At 46.8% G+C, this 25,826-nt stretch overlaps 1 protein-coding gene across 1 annotated transcript in view; it reads left to right on the top strand.

Moving 5' to 3' along the window:
• The first annotated feature begins 7,570 nt into the window (after positions 1–7,570).
• NTN4 (netrin 4) overlaps positions 7,571–25,826 on the top strand; it is a 313,859-nt gene continuing 295,603 nt past the window's right edge. The window contains exon 1 of the mRNA XM_075344817.1: positions 7,571–7,915. Within this exon, the coding sequence (XP_075200932.1) occupies positions 7,861–7,915 (55 nt within the window). The 5' untranslated portion in view covers positions 7,571–7,860. The remainder of the gene's footprint in view (positions 7,916–25,826) is intronic.

Genomic DNA, 25,826 nt, shown 5'->3' with positions numbered 1-25,826 from the left:
TGCAGAAGACACCGCCGCTCCGGTCACCTCCAAGCAGCAACTGAGGTGAGTAGCGCGATCTGCTGAGGTGTCACTGAGGTTACCCGCTGTCACTGGATCCAGCGGTGACAGCGGGTAACCTCAGTGACACCTCAGCAGATCGCGCTACTCACCTCAGTTGCTGCTTGGAGGTGACCGGAGCGGCGGTGTCTTCTGCAGCTCCTGTCACCTGCATGCTGGAAGCGACGCTGGAGTCCGTGGATTACGCCGGACATGGAGGGTTTGTCGGGGTTAATAAATTGGTAATGAGGGAATGTGCTTGTGTTTTTTATTTCTAATAAAGGATTTTTTCGGGCGTGTGTGTTTATTTACTGTAACTTACAGATTAATCATGGAGGGTGTCTCATAGACGCCTGACATGATTAATCTAGGATTTAGTGGCAGCTATGGGCTGCCAATAACTCCTTATTACCCCGATTTGCCAACGCACCAGGGTAAATCGGGAAGAGCCGGGTACAGTCCCAGAACTGTCGCATATAATGTATGCGGCAATTCTGGGCGGCTGTTGGCTGATATTGTTAGGGTGGGGGGCTCCCCATAACGTGGAGCTCCCCATCCTGAGAATACCAGCCTTCAGCCGTATGGCTTTATCTGGCTGGTATTAAAATTGGGGGGGACCGCACGCCGTTTTTTTTTAATTATTTATTTATTTATTTCACTGCACAGTATAGACCCGCCCACCGGCTGCTGTGATTGGGTGCAGTGTGACACCTGTCACTCAGAGTGGGGGCGTGTCTCACTGTAACCAATCATAGGCGCTGGTGGGCGGGGAAAGCAGGGAATACGAAATTGTTTAATGGGCGGCCGGCTTTTTCAAAACAGTAAAAGCCGCCGGAGCAGTGAGAATGCGTGCAGCGCCGGGGATCGGGGATTGGTGAGTATGAGAGAGGGCTGCTAACTTCAGTTACTCAGGAGATTAGCGGTCACCGGTGAGTCTTCACAGGTGACCGCTAATCAGGGCGCGACACAGACAGAGCCGCAGCATGACAATGAAGTCGGGTGAAGTTCACCCGAGTTCATTCTGACAGTGCGGCTCTGTCTGTGTCTGCTGTCATCTGCCATTCACCGCTGCTACATGGCTGTCTGTGTCTGCTGTCAGCGGCCATGTAGCAGCGCTGAATGGCAGATGACATAGTAAAAAAAATACGCATTACACACGCATTACACACGCATTACACACGCATTACACACGCTAGTAAAATCTCAGAAATAGCATCGCACTTGCGTTGCACTCGCACCTAACGTGAACTAAAATCAGCCGAGTTTTTTTCAGCCCAGTCGGACCGATTTTACTCGCATAGATGTGTTTCCACCCTTAGGAGTAGTGTTGCCTGTTCAACAATACGTGACAAATATGCTGACTATTTTGTGTCCCCAGAAGGTAGAGTAGATTGGCAAGATCAAATGGTATAAGATTTTTCTTTAGTTTTATAACAAATAAAAATAGTTAAAAATAAATTAAAAAATATCTTGTTAACCTTGTTAATTTTAATCTTTGAATCTCTTTAAAAATTTGTAATTTTTACACCGTCAAATTACAACATGTTATGTTTTTGTATTACCTTATTATTAACTTAACTTGCAAAATAATATTCCCCCCCAAAAAAAACAAGAACAAATAAATACTTTTCAACAAAAAACTTTTATTTTTTATTACATACATAGATAAATAAATTATAAATTTGTATATCTTGGGCTTGGGGTGGAGATAGTACTGGAGGGGCTGACAGATGGGAACACACGCACAGTTGGAGTATTGAGGGTGGAAAGTGGTGTTGGTGGTGGTGGTGGGGAAGTAACAGAAGGTGAAGGTGTGGTTGAGAAACCAAGAGGGAAACCAGGAGATGGGATGGGATTTGTTAAGGATTGAGGGGTGGAGTGGAGGGATTGGGAGACAGAAGAGGTGGCGGGTGAATTAGTGGCTTGAGTTGGGGTCATGATGGGTGTGGAAGGCGAGATGTGGTAGTGGGTAGGAAGTGTAGGGGCAGATGTGGTTGGGAGCTGGTACTGGGCAGCAGGCTGGTACTGGGCAGCAGGCTGGTACTGGGCAGCAGGGGGAGTAGGGACAATGGCTGGAGGGGGGGCAGGTGCTGGAGGAGGGGTGGGTGGAGGTGGTTGGGAGGAAACCTGCGCCAGAGCCTGCCGTGTGGCTTGCATTACATGCATCTGCTGGTCAGGAGATAGCTTTTCCATGCGCTCTAGTACGGCTTGAAAAAAACAATGATTGGGTGATTTACTTGCATCTAAATGCAGCCTGTCCAGACGCGTGCACAATTCATGTGTATTTTTATCCATATTGGCCTTTATGAAGCTAAAACCAGAACTATTTTGTTCTGCTAATAATTTAATGGCGTTCTGGAAGGCTGCATTTAGATGCAAGAACTCGGGCGCATAGTTCTTTTCCTGACCCCTATGACGCTGACGCCCAGAACCCAAAGGTGTTCTACTGAGGGCAGCAGTGTCAGAGGGGTGGGGTAGGGGAAAAGCTATCTCGTCACCAGCAGCTTCAGGTAATGAAGTCTCACGGGAAGCTCCAGCGCAGGTGGATGGGACAGATGTAGATGGAAGGGAAGGTTCAGATGGGTGGGGTCTGTGCCTGTGTTCCCCAGTGGCGGACTGTTCAGGGATCGCTCCTGTCGGGTTCGATGCAGGCTCCTGAGTGCTGCAGACAGTGCTGTTAAAAAGAGGAAAAACAAAACAATAATTAATTTAATTGCTATACATTGGCACTGACTAAAAAAAAAGGCAAAAAAAATCAGACATAAAATATTATACTTTGTACATATTGTGGGGAATATTTACCTTCTGCACACCATAGTTGTCCGGAGGAACGACAAGGCTCTAAAGTAACGGTACTTCGATCTGCGTCCTCCGGATCCACTCGGGGCCTGCATCTCTTGATTCAACTCCTTTTTGAAGCGATCCCTGATAGACCGCCACCGCTTCAGAAGTTTGTCACCTGAAAGTGGAAAGCACAAAGTGGTTAGTATACAACACATTACATCCTGCAGCATAACCTACTGAACTGTGAATACTTACGCGCTTTCTTCTGGCCACGAGAATTGAGCTCCCCCCAACCTTCTATCGCTGCGTGGCATACCTCGTCCCAGAGTCGACGGGTTACGATAGAATCAGCGTGGCGGCGGTCAGCCATGTTCCACAGCGGCTCCCTCTCTCTAACTTCATCGATGAGGAGGTCGATGTTGATAAATCCGGCCTCCTCACCGTCAGAATCGGGAGCACGCTGTGATGCCTGTTCAAAGAAAGAAAAAAGAAATTAAAAAAAAAAAAAAATTAGACAGAAATTCACACAGACATGAAAAAAAAAAAAAAAATAAAAAAAAAATCTTACACTATGACCACCGCCACCTCGACGACGACCCTGGGACGGTCTTGGGGGAGCTCTATCGTGAGCCCTAGAAGTTGAAGCCTTTAGTGAAGAAAAAAAAAACAATTATTTACTTATGTGTTTGTTGTGCTGTGGTAAACAATTCCTGTATGAAACTTACACTATGACCGCCCGCTCCGTGTATTTCTCCACCCCTTCCGTCCTCTTCTGGCAGCATCTCCTGTGATGTTTCGGCCACCTGTGTAAATGTCGTTTATTTAAAAACGTTTTTTTTTTTTTTTTTAAAAAAACACCAAAAAAAAAAATATATACCTCAGTTTGTGAACCGGAGGGCGGGCTACCAGAAGACGACATATCTTTTTTTATTACAGGCCTCGCACAGCAACTGGCTGGACCAAACTCTGACCGCAACACTGCACCTGTAAAAAAAGAAAAAACAATGTCTAAGTACATGTACGCAGCTCACAACAGTGATCTGTGGACAGTACTGTGGACATTACCTCAGGAACACTCTCCTCCACAAGAATTGCACACTGGCACAGAACCGAACTCGCACAGCAACTGGCTGGACCAAACTCTGACCGCAACACTGCACCTGTAAAAAAAGAAAAAACAATGTCTAAGTACATGTACGCAGCTCACAACAGTGATCTGTGGACAGTACTGTGGACATTACCTCAGGAACACTCTCCTCCACAAGAATTGCACACTGGCACAGAACCGAACTCGCACAGCAACTGGCTGGCCCAAACTCTGACCGCAACACTGCACCTGTAAAAAAAGAAAAAACAATGTCTAAGTACATGTACGCAGCTCACAACAGTGATCTGTGGACAGTACTGTGGACATTACCTCAGGAACACTCTCCTCCACAAGAATTGCACACTGGCACAGAACCGAACTCGCACAGCAACTGGCTGGACCAAACTCTGACCGCAACACTGCACCTGTAAAAAAAGAAAAAACAATGTCTAAGTACATGTACGCAGCTCACAACAGTGATCTGTGGACAGTACTGTGGACATTACCTCAGGAACACTCTCCTCCACAAGAATTGCACACTGGCACAGAACCGAACTCGCACAGCAACTGGCTGGACCAAACTCTGACCGCAACACTGCACCTGTAAAAAAAGAAAAAACAATGTCTAAGTACATGTACGCAGCTCACAACAGTGATCTGTGGACAGTACTGTGGACATTACCTCAGGAACACTCTCCTCCACAAGAATTGCACACTGGCACAGAACCGAACTCGCACAGCAACTGGCTGGACCAAACTCTGACCGCAACACTGCACCTGTAAAAAAAGAAAAAACAATGTCTAAGTACATGTACGCAGCTCACAACAGTGATCTGTGGACAGTACTGTGGACATTACCTCAGGAACACTCTCCTCCACAAGAATTGCACACTGGCACAGAACCGAACTCGCACAGCAACTGGCTGGACCAAACTCTGACCGCAACACTGCACCTGTAAAAAAAGAAAAAACAATGTCTAAGTACATGTACGCAGCTCACAACAGTGATCTGTGGACATTACCTCAGGAACACTCTCCTCCACAAGAATTGCACACTGGCACAGAACCGAACTCGCACAGCAACTGGCTGGACCAAACTCTGACCGCAACACTGCACCTGTAAAAAAAGAAAAAACAATGTCTAAGTACATGTACGCAGCTCACAACAGTGATCTGTGGACAGTACTGTGGACATTACCTCAGGAACACTCTCCTCCACAAGAATTGCACACTGGCACAGAACCGAACTCGCACAGCAACTGGCTGGACCAAACTCTGACCGCAACACTGCACCTGTAAAAAAAGAAAAAACAATGTCTAAGTACATGTACGCAGCTCACAACAGTGATCTGTGGACAGTACTGTGGACATTACCTCAGGAACACTCTCCTCCACAAGAATTGCACACTGGCACAGAACCGAACTCGCACAGCAACTGGCTGGACCAAACTCTGACCGCAACACTGCACCTGTAAAAAAAGAAAAAACAATGTCTAAGTACATGTACGCAGCTCACAAAAGTGATCTGTGGACAGTACTGTGGACATTACCTCAGGAACACTCTCCTCCACAAGAATTGCACACTGGCACAGAACCGAACTCGCACAGCAACTGGCTGGACCAAACTCTGACCGCAACACTGCACCTGTAAAAAAAGAAAAAACAATGTCTAAGTACATGTACGCAGCTCACAACAGTGATCTGTGGACAGTACTGTGGACATTACCTCAGGAACACTCTCCTCCACAAGAATTGCACACTGGCACAGAACCGAACGAACACAGCAACTGGCTGGACCAAACTCTGACCGCAACACTGCACCTGTAAAAAAAGAAAAAACAATGTCTAAGTACATGTACGCAGCTCACAACAGTTATCTGTGGACAGTACTGTGGACATTACCTCTTCCCTGGAGCACTGGACTGGAGGACAGCAGAACTTGAAGTCAGGAACGAACGGCAGGAGGTGTGTAGAATGTGCTGGATCCTTTTATAAGTTTTGTGATGATGAAAAAAAAAAATTTGCGCATGCTCTGTTTACCAAACCGGATGCGGTCACCGCATCCGGTTTAAACCGCATTGCGCCGGATCCGGCATGCATAGACAACCATTGTATACAATGCCGCATTGTACCGGATCCGGCAGAATGCGGTTTTTTTAAGGGGCAAAAAAACGTTACATGATACGTTCTATCCGGCCGCCGCATTTAATTATTTTGCCGCATCCGGAAAAAACCGGATGCACCGCAAAGCAATCAGGTACAATCCGGTTACAATGCAAGTCTATGGGGATAAACCGGATGCGATACCGGATCCGTTTTATCCTTTTTTTTCCGGATTGTACCTGATGGCAAAAAACTGATGTGTGAAAGTAGCCTTAGAAATTGCTTGACTCAAGTAACAAACACCCAATCATTTAAGTGCTTGCCCATCAATGCTCATGTCTATGTGGCAAAGGGGCCTCTATAGCATTATGGCCAGTAAGGGCGGCTTTGCACGTTGCGACATCGCAGGCCGATGCTGCGATGTCGCACGCGATAGTGCCCGCCCCCGTCGCAGGTATGATATCGTGTGATAGCTGGCGTAGCGAAAATTATCGCTACGCCAGCTTCACACGCACTCACCTGCCCTGCGACCGTCGCTCTGGCCGGCGACCCGCCTCCTTCCTAAGGGGGCGGGTCGTGCGGCGTCATAGCGACGTCACACGGCAGGCGGCCAATAGCGGCGGAGGGGCGGAGATGAGCAGGATGTAAACATCCCGCCCACCTCCTTCCTTCCGCATATCCTACTGAAGCCGCAGTGACGCCGGTAGGAGATGTTCCTCGCTCCTGCGGCTTCACACACAGCGATGTGTGCTGCCGCAGGAACGAGGAACAACATCGGACCGTCGCGTCAGCGTAATTATGGATTACGCCGACGCTGCACCGATGATACGATTACGACGCTTTTGCGCTCGTTAATCGTATCATCTAGGCTTTACACACTACGATGTCGCATGCGATGCCGGATGTGCGTCACTTTCAATTTGACCCCACCGACATCGCACCTGCGATGACGTAGTGTGCAAAGCCCGCCTAAGTGGTTCTGCACTGCTTAATGTTACACCCTTGCCTTGCCTGATAGGATATAATGGGTAACTATAGGGAGGTACCCCAAACAATGCCCCCTGCAGGCAGGGAGGGATTCTATGCATTTACAGCACCCCAGGAAGGTTGCAGGAGACATTCCGCTCCCACTTATTCCCTCGTGTGCTGCCATGTATGCCTCGCTTGTGGGATTGTTTGCATCAAGCATTTTCAGAGTACACGTTTTAATGACTAATGGCTCCAAGAATGTCCCTGTCATGGTGAATGCATGACTGATTCATTCACTAACTGTGTCATGAGGGCATGCTGCCAGGCATAAGAAGCCAGTAATATACTGAGGCACGGGCGGCTGTGGAGGAGGACCAAGCTGACTGGTGTCAGTAGTACCCGTCCCTCAGAAAACAGTCCATTACAGAGACAGTGCATGAGAGGAATGTGTGAGGTGCAAGAGGCAGCTGAGGTAGAGGGCGGGAACGGGTCGGCGGAGGGCGGGAAAAAGGCGGGCTGAGGGCGGTAATGGACTGCTGAGGGCGGGAACCAGGCGGGCTCCATGTACTCCACTTACTTTCACCAGCTCCAAACATCCCACACTGTTATCAGGGAGGGCAGACATAATATCTGAGACGAGCTGCAGCCCGGACTTGTCGTGTGTACAAGGAAGCGCCTGGAAGGAGGGAGCTGTAGGTCAGGTGCTGAGGCAGAACATGGCTTGTCTCCTTCCTCAGGAGTGTGAATCCCACTGGTGTCCTCTGTCTCCAGAGCTGATAGCACGTCTTCCATGATGGCACCTGTATGTCTTCATTAGACAATACTGAGAGAAGTCGTCCAGCTCCGGGCATAGCCTGTGCTCCTATGTATCACTGACCATGGAGGCTCTGCTCTCACTGCTCACACTCTTCGCAGCTTCTGCACTGGCTACAGGTTGGTCTCATACTTCATATCCATTTCTATAATGATATCCTAGCAATATTGTAAAAGTCATCTCACCTGTGACAGCCCTGACAGAAAAGACATACAAATTATGCTGTAAATTCGTAGTAAGCATGGAAGATGGCAAAAGCTTAGGCTTCCTAAATTATCCAGGTGACCTGTGAGAAATGGCCAGTTACTCCAATGTTTTCCATTAGTCGCGCTCCTAATACGTTTGCCAATAATATAAACCATTTTCTCTAAAGCATAAAGAGCTGAGGCTATGATAGCAGTAAAGCATCAGGTATGGGCTGCCTATCTATAGGATCATACCAGCAGAAGTGTTTGCTTATAATAGATGGACCTGTGGTTTTTCTTGAGACTGATGGTTTTTTTCATGGTTATGGTATGTTTGGCATCAGGAATAGCTATGTAAACGTCAATATTCTTGTCTTTATATAATACTGGTACCAGTGATGGAGAGGGAAGCACAGCAGTGTGATGAGCACTGCTGTGTGATGAGCACTGCTGGATCTTACATGTCTGAGCAGCGGTGGTACAGGAGTGATGGTACTGGTAAGAAGCCTGTATATATAATATACTCCGCCACTTCACCACAAATCCTCGGGTGTAGGAGTCATTCAGTGAAATGATCCATAACTGTATCTGACATGTCTGAGCAGCAGAGGTACAGAAGTGAGGGATGGTCCAGCAGCCAGTATATAGTATATAATATACTTAACCACAAATCCTCAGGTGTAGGAGTCATTCAGTGAAATGATCCAGAGCTGTATCTGAGCAACGGTGGTATAGAAGTGATGGTATGGACCAGCAGCCAGTATATACTGTGTTCTGCCACTTCACCACAAAGTCCCTGGTGTAGGAGTCGTTCAGTGAAACAATCCAGAACTGTATCTAACATGTCTGATCAACAGTGGTACCAGAGTGATGGTATGGACCAGCAGCCAGTGTATGGTGTATAATACTCTGCCACTTCACCACAAATTCCCGTGTGTTGCATTCATTCAGTGAAATGATCCAGAGCTGTATCCGAGCAGCAGTTGTACAGACGTGATGGTATGGACCAGCAGCCAGTATAAAGTATATAGTGTATTCTGTCACTTTACCACATATCCCCGAGTGTAGGAGTCGTTCAGTGAATCAGTCCAGAACTGTTTCTGACATGAGCGAACAGCGGTGGTACAGGAGTGATAGTACGCATCAGTAGCCAGTATATGGTATATAATATACATTGCCACTTCACCACAAATCCCCGGGTGTAGGAGTCATTCAGTGAAACGATCCAGAACTGTATCTTGTAGTTGCCCCAGAAGAGACTCCGGCATCTTTCAGATATCAGTGATTTTCTCACATAAGAAAATCGGTCCTAGTTTCATCAGTGATTTGCACCATTGTTTTACCAGTCTCATCAGTTTTCACTAAAAAAATCAAAAAAGTTTCTCCACCTCCTCCTATCAGTCTGTACAAAATAAACTGCACACAGATCTCATTGGAGCACTCTATTCACAAAGAATATTACAGACCTGTAAACAGCTCTATTCATTATTGTATGTACGAGGGCGAGTCCATGAAAAACATGGATGGCAGTCATACATGAAAAACAGGTGTGATTGAGCCTTAAGGCTACATTCACACAAAAATGCCTGTTTTTGCATCCACTGACCATTCTTCCCTAATGTGTCATCCTTTTTGTTTCTGTTTTGCTTTTGTTTTGTTTTTTTTTTGTTCAACTTTTTATTTTGAAAAAGGTTTTTTAAAACATATTGTACAACAAACAAGAAAAGAGCTGAAGTAGGGAAATTTTCTGAACTTCTTTTTGTCTACTGACTGTTAGCAATGGTCAGTAAAAATAAACAGATGGAACACTGAAATAAGAAGGCTGTCTTCTGGGTTTCATCTGTGTTTAACATATAATCTAGGGTGGATAAGAATTGGACTGCTCTGAGTTCTACAAATCATTTCTTAAAGAGGTTGTCCACTACTTTAATATTGATGGCCTATCGTTAGGATAGGTCATAAATGTGTCGCGGGTGGAGGAGGGGATGCTGCTCTCTCCCACTGCTCGGGACCGGCCGCTGCTGCTGCAGCTGCTGCTGCTCGGTGGTGGCTCGAGCGGTGGGCCGGATCCCGGGGACTCGAGCGGCGTTCCTCGCCCGTGAGTGAAAAGGGAGATTGATTGGATTGTGGGGATTTGGATATTGTCCGTGACGCCACCCACGGTTGTGGTGATATTGGTGACACCACCGCTGCTCTGGACGGGGATCCCGGGAGCGATGACAGGGAGCAGCCTGGATGTTATTTCTCCCCTCCGTGGGTAGGGGGTTGGTTGTCCCGGGGCCCGGTGATGGGGTAGGGATGGATGACAGGCGGGTTACAGGGCCTGGTGAGGTGCAGGGTTGCGGGGGCAGCGCTGTGCCGCACGGCACGGTGGTACTCACTCAGCCAATGATGAGGACACAGTTCTCGATAAAACACACGGCTGGATGGACGGGTCCCACAGACGGCTGCGGTGTTGTTTCTCCCGGCAGGTTGATGTTGACTGCCTTTCCCTGCACCTATGTACTGTAAACGGTTCCAATGGGTTCCCACCGGTAACCCGCTCCCCAGCTTGGATATGGGCTGGAGGAACCCCTTTTGCCTGCAGGCTCTGGCCCTGGGAACTTTAGCCTTGGCGGTGACTGTGTTTCCGTCTCTCGGTTGGACTGTTGCCTTCTGTCGAGACTTGGCTGCTGGGAAACCCAGGAGGTTCTCTTCGCTAACGAATTTGGCAAATTCACGGCGACTCCTAGCCTTGCCGGGGTCCGTAAGCCCCTGCCAGTTGGTGCTGGCTTCTCTTTGCGTACCGGTCCGGTACCGCTGGGCCACCGCCCGTCCACGGTCCTTACGGTAAACTCCGATAGGCCACTCCTGCAGACGGTCACCACCGTCTGCCAACCTTGCTGATCCGTCCGGGCCACACACCCGGACCAACTTTAGTCTGCTCAGCTGCCACTTTCCTTCCTTCCACTTTCACTTCCCTAGCTGATCTCCCTACCTTTTCCCGCCTCCAGGACTGTGAACTCCTCGGTAGGCGGGGCCAATCGCCTGGCCCACCCCCTGGTGTGAACATCAGCCCCTGGAGGAAGGCAACAAGGGTTTGCGTCTGACTTCGGTGTGCCTGACCGGGAGTTTGGGGTGTGTTGGTGTTGTTCTCTGTGGGCCCCTGGCTTGTCCAGGGCGCCACATTCCCCCTTAGTAAAATGCAGACCGTCCGCGAGCTGCCCGTCCATCACCGGTTTTATTTTCACAACTGCAAAAGATAAAACGGTAAAACCAGAATACATTTATAATAGCATCTTCCCACATCGGGAGGTACTCTTACTTAAAATGTTGCGTAACGGTTACGGCTTCCGCTCTCTCCCACCCAAGGAACCTGGGCCTGATGCTGCCCCTAAGCAAACAGGCAGCACCCCTTGACCCCAGTCCAGCACAAGTTGCCCGAGCGGGTTCTATCCTTTTCAGGGGACCCACGTCCATGAGGAACCCCCGCCTCCAGGACTGTGAACTCGGTAGGCGGGGCCAACTGCCTGGCCCACCCCCTGGTGTGAACATCAGCCCCTGGAGGAAGGCAACAAGGGTTTGCGTCTGACTTCGGTGTGCCTGACCGGGAGTGTGGGGTGTGTTGGTGTTGTTCTCTGTGGGCCCCTGGCTTGTCCAGGGCGCCACATTCCCCCTTAGTAAAATGCAGACCGTCCGCGGGCTGCCCGTCCATCACCGGTTTTATTTTCACAACTGCAAAAGATAAAACGGTAAAACCAGAATACATTTATAATAGCATCTTCCCACATCGGGAGGTACTCTTACTTAAAACGTTGCGTAACGGTTACGGCTTCCGCTCTCTCCCACCCAAGGAACCTGGCCCTGATGCTGCCCCTAAGCAAACAGGCAGCACCCCTTGACCCCAGTCCAGCACAAGTTGCCCGAGCGGGTTCTATCCTTTTCAGGGGACCCACGTCCATGAGGAACCCCCGCCTCCAGGACTGTGAACTCGGTAGGCGGGGCCAACTGCCTGGCCCACCCCCTGGTGTGAACATCAGCCCCTGGAGGAAGGCAACAAGGGTTTGCGTCTGACTTCGGTGTGCCTGACCGGGAGTGTGGGGTGTGTTGGTGTTCTCTGTGGCCCCTGGCTTGTCCAGGGCGCCACAAATGTCATCAGCCGGGGACCTAAACCCTCGCCAATCAGATGTTCCAGATGCTGGCAGCGGTAGCAGGCAGCCAGAAATGCTCTGTTCTGGAGCTGCCCCATCTTCTGATAGAGGCCGTGTACTGCTCATACGCCTCCTACTCAAATCAATAGGAGGCGGATGTGTAATTCCCGCCCGCGGCCTCTAGGAGAAGATGGCGCAGCTTCAGAACTGAGCACTTTTGGTTGCCAGCTGCTACCATCGGTACCGAGAACCGCTAATCGGCTGTGGTGCGGGGTGTCAGACGATCAGACATTGATGACCTATTCTAAGGGGCCCTTTGCAAACTACGACATCGCAAGCCGATGCTGCGATGCCGAGTGCGATAGTCTCCGCCCCCGTCGCAGCTGCGATATCATGGTGATAGCTGCCGTAGCGAACATTATCGCTACGGCAGCTTCACATGCACTCACCTGCCCTGCGACGTCGCTCTGGCCGGCGAACCACCTCCTTCCTAAGTGGGTGGGTCGTGCGGCGTCATAGCGACGTCACACGGCAGGCGACCAATAGAAGCGGAGGGGCGGAGATGAGCGGGACGTAAACATGCCGCCCACCTCCTTCCTTCCGCATAGCCGGCCGGGACGCAGGTAGATGTTCTTCGCTCCTGCGGCTTCACACACAGCAATGTGTGCTGCCGCAGGAACGAGGAACAACATCGTAACATCGGTATTTGCCAAATCATGGGAATGTCCGACGCTACACCGATGATACGATTACGACGCTTTTGTGCTCGTTAATCGTATCAAAAATGCTTTACACACTACGATGTCGACAGCAATGCCGGATGTGCGTCACTTTCGATTTGACCCCACCGACATCGCACCTGCGATGTCGTAGTGTGTAAAGTGCCCCTAAGGATAGGCCATCAATGCTAAAGTACTTGCTAACCTCTCTAAAGCTACTGTTTATATCGGTCAATAAATGTGTTCTGTTTGTTTAAAAACGGACACCACAGTAGATGCATGAATGCAGCCTAAAGCTGGGTTCTCATAGTCAGCATTCATGGTCCGATTTATGGACCGCTATGTCTGCACTGTCCATGGCTGTAAAGTTTGGGTAAGGAGCCTGCGGCCTAACAGAATGGACCACTGTGGGTTTGGAAACTGCTCATTAGTGTCTTTAAAGTACCTCATTTCAACCTGCCTCAAGCACCATGTGTCTCAAGTTTTAAAACCAACCTAGTTAGCGCCATTAAAGGCACTGTGACATAATTAGACAATGTCTTACCTGGGTTTTTATAGCTTAGCCTTCTGTAGGACAGATATTTGTCGGTGCTCAATAAGTGTAAGTTTAGATAAAAGCTTTTTTTTTTTTTTTTCAGTAGCGCATTTTTATAGTGTATGACTAATACTTAAGCCATTGTATTTGTTCATGTGCGCTGTTCATGTGCGGATGCTGCTTGTTCAGCCAGGACACACATTACATAATGTTACATAGCTGAACGTGTTCCCAGTTTGCAATTGTTACTCATATGATTTGCTAGTTTAACACTTTCTCAACTATAATATTTGATACATGGCTTTTTCAAAAGGGAAATGTTATCACAGTGGGCCTTTTCATAACTATAAATTCCTTCTAGCATCATGAAAGTGACTGTGATATGTCTCTACAGCTAAGAATTTGACGGAAGGGAGAGGATGCTCTCTGCCAGGTCATGTGCTGGAGGATCGTTGCATGTCAGCCAAGCTTCACCCAATTAGTTTGATGACAGTTTCCATTTGTAGTAATTTAATGGAGATTGAAAAGTATATAAGTAATTTTATAGTCAATACTACATGAATAAAATAGTAACCATTATGCCATTATGGGGCCCCATGGCAGCTGCAAAGTTTCGATACTTGCAGAAATTTACCAAATGAATGCTGAGTCCTTGTGACTTAGAACTTGGTTAAGTGAGTAACAAATTCAGACAGTACCTAAATCTTATTATTATTGCTATTGTAATGCTTGCAGTCGGTGTAGGGGCAGCGAGCGGGATTAGTGGATCCACTCGGCCACAGGGGAGCCCCGGGCTTACCCTTTGGTGGGAGGGGCTTACGGTAAGTAAGCACCTACCATGGGGCATACGCCAGGCTCCACTTCCAGGGCAGTGACCGGGACCATGGCAGCTGATTCCAAGGACAGGAGACGGACTCTGGTATAGGCACAAGTTAGGCAGGATAGCTAGGGCGGGCAGACAGACAGGTGTGTATGGTCAGGTATGGTGAGCACGGAAGGGACAGATAGGTATGGGAAGGCAGGTACAGGTGGTGACAGGCATAGCAGTACCTGACTAGTAGCTAGCAGACTGGTAGCCAAACTAAGGATGTTGCCCAGTCATCTCCCCTAATGGAAGGGTGCCTTAAATACATAGTGCCTCTGAGTCATAACCTGACAGGCATTTCTTGGAAATGGCGAACCGGCCCTTTTAAAAGGAGTGCCGGTGCGCCGTGTGCGTGCCTTAGGGCTCTTTTCCACCTGCGATTTTCATGTGAAAGTGCAATCTGATAAAAAAAAAAATTGGTCGGATGACCCTCGGCTGACACCCGCAGCAGAGGGTCATTAGCATCGGAAGTGGTATGCAAGTGGAAAAGAGCCTTTAAGCACACTCCCAGGAGACCTGGGCTGCGTGCACAGACCCCGAGAGGAGGAAGCAGGAGCACACATGGATGGCCGCAGGGCAGTGGGAGAAGAAGCAAGCAGAGACACCGGCGCTACAGATGTGTTTATTTACCTTTTGCCGTCTCCTCCCTTGTTACTCTTTCCTGTGTCTAAGCAATAGTTTTTTTGTTTGCATTGTTGCCTGTTTTTTTGCAGTCATTCTGGTTTAACTATTCCTAATTTTTGATCAAATTTGCTTTCTGCATTGACACTGTAATCTGTCTGCCTTGAGTTTGCCTCAACTGCAACTATACTTCACTGTCATTTTCATAGAATTATAGAATGATAGAGTTGGAAGGGACTAGTGATGGGAGAACTTGAACTGTAAAGTTTGGGGTCCATACCAGATACCTAGTATCCATGCACGGACCCCGAACAAGGAAAAAAAAGATACAGAAGAAATAAAGCAGGTTTGTTATTCTTACCGACCTCCCCGCAGCTGTAACACTACTTCCGGGTCAGCTCATTACCTCTCATACATATTCACTGCTTTCACCTTCCCCATCAGTTTCGGCATTTGGGATTGGTTGTAGTCACTCTGCGCCCCCACCCTGTGTAATAGCATCTGTGTTTTGTTTGAATCACACACGCTGTCTGCGTCCCTATAGTGGTGTAAAAATAAATTAATTGATAATTAAATTATGATATACAGTGCAGATAAAGCATATGGCTACAGGCTGCAATCCCCAGACGTGTGTTATCTTGGCTGTGTATCAAAATAAGAGGGACTCTATGCAGCTTTTTTTTTTTTTTTTTTAATGATTTAAATACATTTTTTTTCCCAAAAAATGGCATGCGGTCCCCCGAAATTTTGATACTTTACTCTGCTCATCCCGATTGCCCTTGAGCTGTGGCAATCGGGGTAATATAAGGGGTTAGTGAAAGCTCACAGATGCCACTAAGCCATAGATTAATAATGGATAGGGGTCTATGAGAGCCCCCCCTTACTAATTCTGTAAGTGAAATAAAATACACACAAACATCAAAAAAATCCTTTTTGTGAAATAAAATACAAAAAGACCCACCCTCTTTCTCCAATATATTAACCCCACAAACACCCAGGCCCAACGTAATCCATATGAGATCCCACAACAATCCCAGCTCTGCTACATACTGAAGTCACAGCACTGGGGCACATTACAGAACATTACCACCCACTATGGCTTCAGGGAGACAATGAGGCCCCTTTCAGACGTCCGTGTTTCAGGTACGTGTGACATCTGATTTTTATTACACGGATGCCACACATACTCATGTTTTCTGGAGTTTCTAACACGGCCGTGTTTTCACACTGACCGTGTGCCCCCGCACGCACACATGGAGACATGTCCGCTTTTTCTCCGACAGCACGGGTGTCATACGGATCGGACACTGATTTGATCCGTGAGACATCAGTGTGACACGTACCAGAGAAAACGTGGGTCTTTGAAATAAAAAGATTTTCTATATTTACCTGTATCCAGTGCTGTTTTCTTCAGCTCTGCTGTCTCCTGCTTCTGACCCCCGCTCATTATATTCACTGATTATTCACTGCACTGAGGACCTGGAAGCATTGCGAGGACCGCGCCGGGGACAGGACCAGGGATAGCATCGCCGGTGAAAGGTGAGTATTCAGCAAGCAGTGGGTGTGTGCAGTGACGTCCAGGAGGTCATTGGAGTTCCCAATGAACTCTAATGAACCCGTGAAGTCACCGTGGGGACACCCGCTGTAGAGGGGGTGTCATCAGGATGTCATCAGAGTTCATTGGGAACTCCAATGACCTCCTGAACGTCACTGCACACACACTGCTTGCTGGATACTCGCCTGTCACCGGCGATTCTGCAACCGCAATGCTGCGACTTACAGGTCTTCAATGCAGTGAATAATCAATGGATATAATGAGCAGGGTTCAGAAGCAGGCGGCAACAGAGCCGAAGAAAACAGCACTGGATACAGGTGAATATAGAAAATCGTTTTATTTCAAAGACCCGTGTTTTCTACAATACATCTCACACTGATGTCACATGTATGCAAACACGCGTGACCAACGGATGACCATACGATGCATGTGGCTTATACCTGATAAAACACGGACGTCTGAAAGGGGCCTTACTGAAATGCAGCTGTGACCGCTAATGTCATTGAGTTTATCTGTGGTCACTGCTTGAGGTTCCTGTGACCGCAGGTAAACTCACGTCAGGTGAACTTATTGAACTCTGTGACCTCAGCACCAGAGCTCAATGAGATTTAGTGCTGAAATTTATACACCAAATTCCTGCATTAAATCTGAATCTTCTGGCAAAAAAAGCATCAAAACGCAATGTGGTTTTGAAGCGGTTTTCTTTTGTTGTTTGGTTTGTTTGTTTTTTTTGCCAGGAGATTCAGATTTGGTGTATAAATTCCATCACCAAATCTCTTGGCAAAAAAGGTTTTGATACCATTTTGGTGCGGTTTTCTGCCAGGAGATACAGAAATCTGCTGCAGACATTTCAGCAGTCAATCTGCATTTATTGGCAAAAAACACTTTTTTTTTTTTTTTCATTTTGCCAATAAAACTAATTTACAGTAGTGGGCTGAATAATTTTGATTGAAAGTGTACTTGATGACTGCTGAATTTAAATTATTAATACACCGTGCCCCTGAGTATAATTTGTTAATGGGAACAACAAAATAAATAAATAAAATAGAAATACACATGAAAATTAATACATGCTGCCCACTGAAAATGTTTCATTTATTTTATAGACCATGTTTCATGAAATTAAATAATTCAGATATGGTGTCCCCTGAAAGTAATTTATACATGGTATCTCCACCACTCCCAAATATTACTAATGTATGTATAATGCCAATAGCTTCTTTGAAGCCCTCAATAAGGACCAGAATATTCATTTGTATAGTGCTAATTATATAATTTTAATAATTAGAATTTTTATTTAATTTACTCAACAAATATCAAACTCCTGATGTGACGTGTTGCGAATAATATGATTTTCACTCGAATACCCAAAAATATTAGCATACATGTTATGTAGAAACAAAGGATGAACTAGAAGGTGAATGTGAGAGGAAACGGAACATGTAATGAAACAGACCTTTATAAAACAGCAGAATGAGCTTAGAGAGTAAATCTTTAGTTAGCTAACATATAAGCAGAACAGCAGAATCAGCTTATCTGCTAATGTCCACCTAAAAAAGTTGCTTTAATTGGCTTGCGATAAAAATAAATGCCACATGCTAATAGTCTTCCATTAAGCAAGCTGCCCAGATGTCTCACTGTCAGATCTGGAAACAGTCCCTGAACCTCTGCTTTCTAATTGATATTGAAACATGAGAGTGCTGTGCTTCTTCTCTGCTCACTGTTTTTGCAACCTGTTTACAGAGATCTGGGTGTCAGAACCAGTGCAACAGGAATGCCCACTCACTCTTCGATCACAACTGATGTGGCGACATAGAAATGTAGCTTTTGTATTGAGCCTGACAGTTGACCACTACAAGCCTGTCATGACAGTCTGTCCGCAAAATAGCACAAACGTGAATAGCACCATAGACTATGACGGCTATGTGTTTTGTCCTCAAAGTGGGTGGAGCCTACAACCTGCCGTAACCCCAAGTCTGATGCAGCGCCGCACAATCAGCTCTACCCTCACCTACTGTATCCTCACCTATACCTTGTAGACTGTGAGCCCTCGCGAGCAGGGACCTCTATCCTCCTGTACCTGTCTGTGTCTTGTATTGTTTATGATTATTGTACTTGCCCTATTATGTATACCCCTTTCACATGTAAAGTGCCATGGAATTGATGGCGCTATAATAATAATTGAACACATACCTGAAAAAAACAGATATCTGAATGAGGCTTAAAGGCTGCTTTACACGCAGCGACATCGCTAGCGATGTTGCTGGTGAAAGCACCCACCCCCTTTGGTTGTGTGTTTCGGGCAAATCACTACCCGTGGCACACAACATCGCTAGGCCCCGTCACACAATGTTACCTGCCTAGCGACGTCGCTGTGGCCGGCGAACCGCCTCCTTTCTAAGAGGGCGGTTTGTGTGGCGTCGCAGCGACGTCACACGGCAGGTGTCCAATCGTAGCAGAGGGGCAGAGAGCAGCTGAAAGAAAGTGACGCCCACCTCGTTGCCGGAGGACGCAGGTATGGTGTAGTTCCTCGTTCCTGTGGTGTCACACGTAGCGATGTGTGCTGCCTCAGGAACGATGAACAACCTGCGTCCTGCAATAGCAACAATATTTGGGATTAGAACAACGTGTCAACAATCAACGATTAGGTGAGTAATTTTGATCATTAGTGGTGGTTCGTACGTTTCACACGCAACAACGTCGCTAACGAGGCCAGTTGTGCGTCACGAATTCCGTGACTCCAACGACATCTCGTTAGCGATATATTCATATTCCATAATATTACAACACAGGGATGGGTAGGAAAGAGTTATTAGGCCACACAAATCACTGCTTTTAGCTCAGAATGCATATGGAACTTGACAGGTTCCCTTTAATGAAATGTATTTAAAGGGAACCTGTCAGATCCAATATGCACCCAGAACCACGAGCAGTTCTGGGTGCATATTGCTAATCCCTGCCTAACCGTCCCTGTATACTCTAGCATAGATAAAGAGATCTTTAGAAAAAGCATTTCTAAAGATCTTTTATTGTATGCTAATGAGCGCAGGGACTAGTCCCCTGGGCATTCGTTCCCCTGGCTAGTCAGCTCCATTAGCATGTTAGTACGCTCCTGTGGGAGTACGAACATGCTAATGAATGGTCAGTGTCAGAGGGTGATCTCACCTCTTCGCCGCCAACACCGTCTGACGGATTTCGGCTCAGTGTGCATCACCCCGGAGTTTGGGTCATGCACGCTACTTCAGTTTGAAGCCAGGATGCGGACCTCTGGCTTCATAGTCCGCATGACCGAAACTCCGGGGTTATGCGCACTGAGTCGAAATCCAGTGTCGGACACGATGGCAGCAGAGAAGTGAGTGAGATCATCCTGCATTCATTATCATGTTAGCACGCTCATAGGGGTGTACTAACATGCTAATGGAGCTGACTAGCCAGGGTAACTAACAACGCCTGTGTCCGCGGCCAGTCTCCCGATTGCCTCGCTGCTCCAACCTGCGGCAGCGAAACCCGTCTCGTCTGAGGAAGAGGACCCAATAGCAGGGACCTCGGACCTCGGGCCTCGTGTACCAGCGACTCGGCACCCGTCCCGGCCCAGAGCCAGGCCGCAACCCTGATGACATCCCGTCCGGCCCCGAGCCAGGCCGCAACCCCGAGGGCATCTTCTCCGGCTCCGTCAGTCTGCCCGGCCGCAACGGTGATAACATCGGCTCTGGCAGTACGCTCGGCCGCAACGGTGAGGATGTCTGCTCTGGCAGTCCGCCCGGCCGCAACGGGGATGACGTCGGCTCCAGCAGTCCGCCCGGCCGCAACGGTGATGACGTCGGCTTCAGCAGTCCACCCGGCCGCAACGAAGGCGGCACACGACCAGCATTCTAACCCAGCTAGCCACTCCCAAATACCCCGTCCCGGCTGTGGAGCAGCCGAGATGTACCTGCAGAGAGGCGGAGCAGGCCACGATCGATGGGGCCCACGGCAAAGTGAGAGGCCGGTTGTTGCCGGCGCCGAGGGCATCCGTGTGGGCCTGGCTCCTGAGCAAGAGGCGGAGCACGGAACCCGTGCCCCATACTGGGAGTGGCAGCAACGACAGCTGCACAGGGAGATCGCTGCCAGGGAGAAACGCAAGGCTGAGGTGCTTGCCCGCACCTACAAAGAGAAGGATCACCTACCACAGGCCACCTTCCGGGTCCAGGGGACTAGTCCCCGTGTTTATTAGTATATGATAAAAGATCTTTAGAAATACCTAAGTAGGGATTAACAATATGCACAGCTCGTGGTTCTGGGTGCATATTGGACATAACAGGTTCCCTTTTAAGGGCTCGTGTGCACACTGCATCCTGACCAGTGCAGAAAAAAGTGCACCCTCTGGCAGACTTGACACTGCGTTTTGACAAAAAGAATGCATCCAAAACGCATGTATTTTGGATGCATTTTTCATGCGTTTTGGATGCATTTTTGTCAGTGTGGTCTCCCGGCAATTCAGCTCTGCTACATGCCCGCTGACAGCAGACACAGACAGATCTGGGCGATGACAATGAACTCTGATGAACTTCACCCGACTTCATTGTCATCCCATGGCTCTATCTCTGTGTGCTGTCATGAACTCAGATGAATCTCCGAGGTCAGTGCCAGGACACAGGAGTCTGTAGCAGTGACGTCAGAGCTTCACTCGATTTCACTGACATCGCGCGGCGCTCTCTCGCTCTGTGTTGCATCCTGATTTGAAGGACTCAACTGTGACCGCAAATCCCCTGAGTGACTGAAGTGAGCCACGCGATCAGTGGTGCCGTCACTCAGGTGACCCGCGGCCAGTTGGAGTCCTCCATCTCAGAGCACACAACAGTACTTTGATCACCCCTCAGCTGAGCAGATCAAGGTGCGCATGCGCAAGAGGGCAATGGAGGCCTGTGTATGAATGACGCAAGACGCGTCATGCACAAAGGGCTGTGCGGGAGGACAGTGATCGCATAAGACGAAGGAGGCGCCGGACCGAGAGCAGCGACAACCATCGTACCGGACCACCTCCTAGGTGAGTATTATAAAGGTGTTTTTTACTTCAGCGCAGCCTGGGCACTTATACACAGTGTTGTGGAATGCGGTATAGAAGAGCTCACTGGTGGTGGCCCCGCAGCTCATAAGGGAAAAACCCGGTGACAGGTTTCCTTTAACAATAAGTCCTTAGATGATGGGGAATAAAAAAAAAAGAAAATGGACTGCATCGGGAAGGGGTTAATTCCTGATTTATTTACCATTGCAGTTTTAACAAAATCCCCAAGATTATGTGCTTTTTTATGTAATAAAATATGCTTGGAGTGTACAGGCAAAGGGTAACATTATAATACAGTGGAACCTTGGTTTAAGAGTAACTTGGTTGAGAGCGTTTTAAAAGATAAGCAAAGCTTTTTACAAATTTGTAACTTTGTTTAAGAGCAGTGCTTTGCAAGAAGAGCAAATATTCACCGTGCACACTCCCGGTTCCGTACTTTCACCGCGTTCTGACCAGCTCTGGAGGTAACTTTCTGTACATATGTACTGTATACTATATACAGTATACCATTGTACAGTACAGTATATACTATATAGCATTTCTATCAATTTGCATTTATGGATACAGTATTGTACTTTTTTTTTTTTTTTTTGGCTAAACAGTGCAGCACATTGCTTATATTGTACCTCGCACACACCAACAATTCTATTGTAAGCTAATGTGCAGTTTAATTTGTTTTTGTTTTTTTACTGTACAGTATTTTGTATTAGTGTACTGTAATAATTTTATATGCATACAGTAAATTATATTGTATTACTGTAATAAGTTTGTATAAATACAGTAAATATTTTTGGGTTATGGAACGAATTGTCTGTGTTTCAATTATCTCCTATGGGAAAATTTGCTTTGATATAAGAGCAACTTGGTTTAAGAGCACACTCCCGCAACCAATTATGCTCGTAATCCAAGGTTCCACTGTATACTATAATAACCTTTCTACCAACATTATTAAAATACAGCTAATTTAGTAATATTGTGTACTTGAAATAGACACAAATAAACATCACTACAGACATTTTTCTACAGATTGGCTTTCTAGACTGTTCTTTATTCGTTGGGTCGTTTGATCTGTTCATTAGTCATTCACTTAGGTTTCAAATTTTACCTCATGGGATCACCTTCCCTTTACTTAATGGATAAGCAGAAGGATAAAATCCACTAAAAAAATAAACTTTAAAGCAGAAAATGTTAACTTTTCATAACACTGAATTATTTTTTTTAAAATATTGTCTTATATATACCGTATGTATGTACGTATGTATGTATGCATGCATGTATGTACATTATATATATATATATATATATATATATATATATATATATATATATATATATATATATATATATATATATATATATATATATACTTTACACTTTACACTTTACACACACACACACACACTAGGCACGGAAAGTATTCAGACCCCTTCAAATTTTTCACTTTGTTTCATTGCAGCCATTTGGTAAATTCAAAAAACGTCTTTTTTTTCTCATCAATGTACACTCTGCCCCCATCTTGACAGAAAAATACAGAGATTTTTGCAGATTTATTAAACAAGATAAACTGAAATATCACATGGTCATAAGTATTCAGACCCTTTGCTCAGTATTGAGTAGAAGCACCCTTTGGAGCTAGTACAACCATGAGTTTTCTTGAGAATGATGCAACAAGTTTTTCACACCTGAATTTCGGATCTTCTGCCATTTTTCCTTGCAGATACTCTACAGTTCTGTCAAGTCTGATGTTGAACGTTGTTGGACAGCCATTGTCAGGTCTCTCCAGAAATGCTCAATTGGGTTTAGGTCAGGGCTCTGGCTGAGCCAGTCAAGAATGGTCACAGAGTTGTTCTGAAGCCACTACTTTTGTTATTTTAGCTGTGTGCTTATTAGGGTCATTGTCTTGTTGGAAGGTGAACCTTCGGCCAAGTCTGGGGTCCAGAGCTCTCTGGATGAGGTTTTCTTCCAGGATATCTAGGTACTTGGCCACATTCATCTTTTTTTCAATTGCAACCAGCCGTCCTGTCCCTGCAGCTGAAAAACACCCCCATAGCATGATGCTTCCACCACCATGTTTCTCCGTTGAGTTTGTATCGGACAGGTGATGAGCAGTGTCTGGTTTTCTCCACACATACCGCCTAGAATTATCACTAAAATGTTTATCTTCATCTCATCAGACGACAGAATCTTATTTCTCATAGTCTGGTGGTCCTTCACGTTTTTTTTGCAAACTCTATGCGGGCTTTCATATCTTTTGCACTTCTGTCAGGCCACTCTGCCATAAAGGCCTGACTGGTGGAGGGCTGCAATTATAGTTGACTTTGTGGAACTTTCTCCCATCTCCCTACTACATCTCTGGAGCTCAGCCACAGTGATCTTGGGGTTCTTCTTTACCTCTCTCACCATGGTTCTTCTCCCACGATTGCTGAGTTTGGCTGGTTGTCCAGGTCTAGGAAGAGTTCTGGTGGTCCCAAACTTCTTCCATTTAAGGATTATGGAGGCCACTGTGCCTTGCCACAATTCTGTCTCTAAGCTCCTTGTGCAGTTCCTTTTAACCTCATGATTCTCATTGGTCTGACATACACTGTGAGCTGTGAGGGCTTATATAGACAGGTGTGTGTCTTTCCAAATCAAATTATCCCTCCAGTGAGGAAGGAGACAAACTCTAGTGCCACTTATTGGAAGTAGCAAAACTAAAAGTCAAAAGTGGCTTTTTAAACAAGCCTTTTCCACTCATGGTTAGAGGTTGGGTGAAGCCATTTATTGTTAAAAGTACTGTGTATTCTCTTTTTAAATCATAACGACAACCAAAAACATCCAAATGACCCTGATCAAAAGTTCATGCCCTGGTGATTTTGGCTTGATAATATGCACAGAAGTTGACACAAATTAGTTTAAATGGCTAATAAAGGTAACATCCTTACCTGTGACCTGTTTGCTTGTAATCAGTGTGTGTGCATAAAAGCTGAGTGAGTTCCTGGGATCCAGACAGACTCTTGCATCTTTCATCCAGCCACTGACGTTTCTGGATTGTGAGTCCTGGGGAGAGCAAAACAATTGTCAACGGATCTACAGGGAAAGATAGATGAACTGTATAAATCAGGAAAGGCATACAAAAAGATATCAAAGGAATTGATAATGCCAGTCAGCAGTGTTCAAACTGTGATTAACAAATGGAAAATCGGAGGCTCTGTAAAAACCAAATCACGATCAGCGCTCATCTCCGGCGCCATGTTTTTGAAGCCCGCATTACCCAGTTTTGTGCCTGAGAGGGCGGCGCATGTGCGCTCACGTCTTCAGATCTCGTTATGACCGCGGGAGCGCGCGCGGTCATAACAGGACTGGAGAACAGCCGATCTTACTGATTAGCTGCAGCAGACGATATCGTAGCTGCAGCTAATCGGGGTAAGATCAGCTGTTTTCCAGTCCTGTTGTGACCGCGCGTGCTCCAGCGGTCATAACGAGGTCTGAAGAAGTGAGGGCGCATGCGCCGCCCTCTCAGGCACAAAACTGGGTAATGCGGACTTCAAAAACATGGCGCCGGAGATAAGCGCTATGCGCAGGCGCCAACTCCGACGCCGTGTTACTGAATAAAGAAATTTGCATACAGCCAGAGAGCGGGAGGAACAGGCGGCAAAGGGGAGGGCGGGGACGGGAATGATATGCATAACCTGCCCGGATATTATCTGGAGAAGTGCAACTGTCAATCAAAAACATGATGAATTTTTTAACTTCATAATCTTGGGTTTCACAGCCTAAACATCCGAGCTGCCCACTAATAGTATGTAGATAATCTGCCTCATAGTGCCAGTACTGCACTGGCTTTACCTTATATACGAAAATCCTGATATTTGGTTCCCTTTAACAGAAAATTCACTGTAATGAGGCAGAGTGAGTCACTTTGAAATCCCATCTGGCCTATGATCTGGCAGTGTCCATCTTTTTACGTACGTGTTTTTTTTAGACCGGCCCCATAGTGCGGTCAAGAACAGTTTTGTGCACTTTTTGAAAAGATGGACACCACTGAACAGAGGCCAAACGGAATCTGGAGTAAATCTCCTGCCTCGTAGAGAATGGATCTGTTGGGGTTTTACCTGTATGACGTATTTCAGCACAAAGGCTCTTTAAAAGTGCTATTACTCCAACCAAAAAAAGAAATCCAGGAAAATCGGCACTCTCAAATTCAAATGCTGAGCACCACAATGTGTCTAAACCAATATTAGGCCTTGTGCTCACGCTGTGTTTTTTTTTTTTTTTTGCTGCCTTTTGGCAGCTTTTTTGGAGTAGTTTGTTGCCCAAATCTGCATGTCTGTCCTTATATCAGCGAAGTCTGAGAATTCTGAAATGATATGCGCACGTTGCTTCTTTTTTCCTTGCAG

The sequence above is a fragment of the Anomaloglossus baeobatrachus genome, chromosome 4, assembly GCF_048569485.1.
Source record: "Anomaloglossus baeobatrachus isolate aAnoBae1 chromosome 4, aAnoBae1.hap1, whole genome shotgun sequence".
Taxonomy (NCBI): Eukaryota; Metazoa; Chordata; class Amphibia; order Anura; family Aromobatidae; genus Anomaloglossus; species Anomaloglossus baeobatrachus.
Note: the sequence above shows the minus strand (reverse complement) of the source record. Positions and strands in the feature narration are given on the sequence as shown.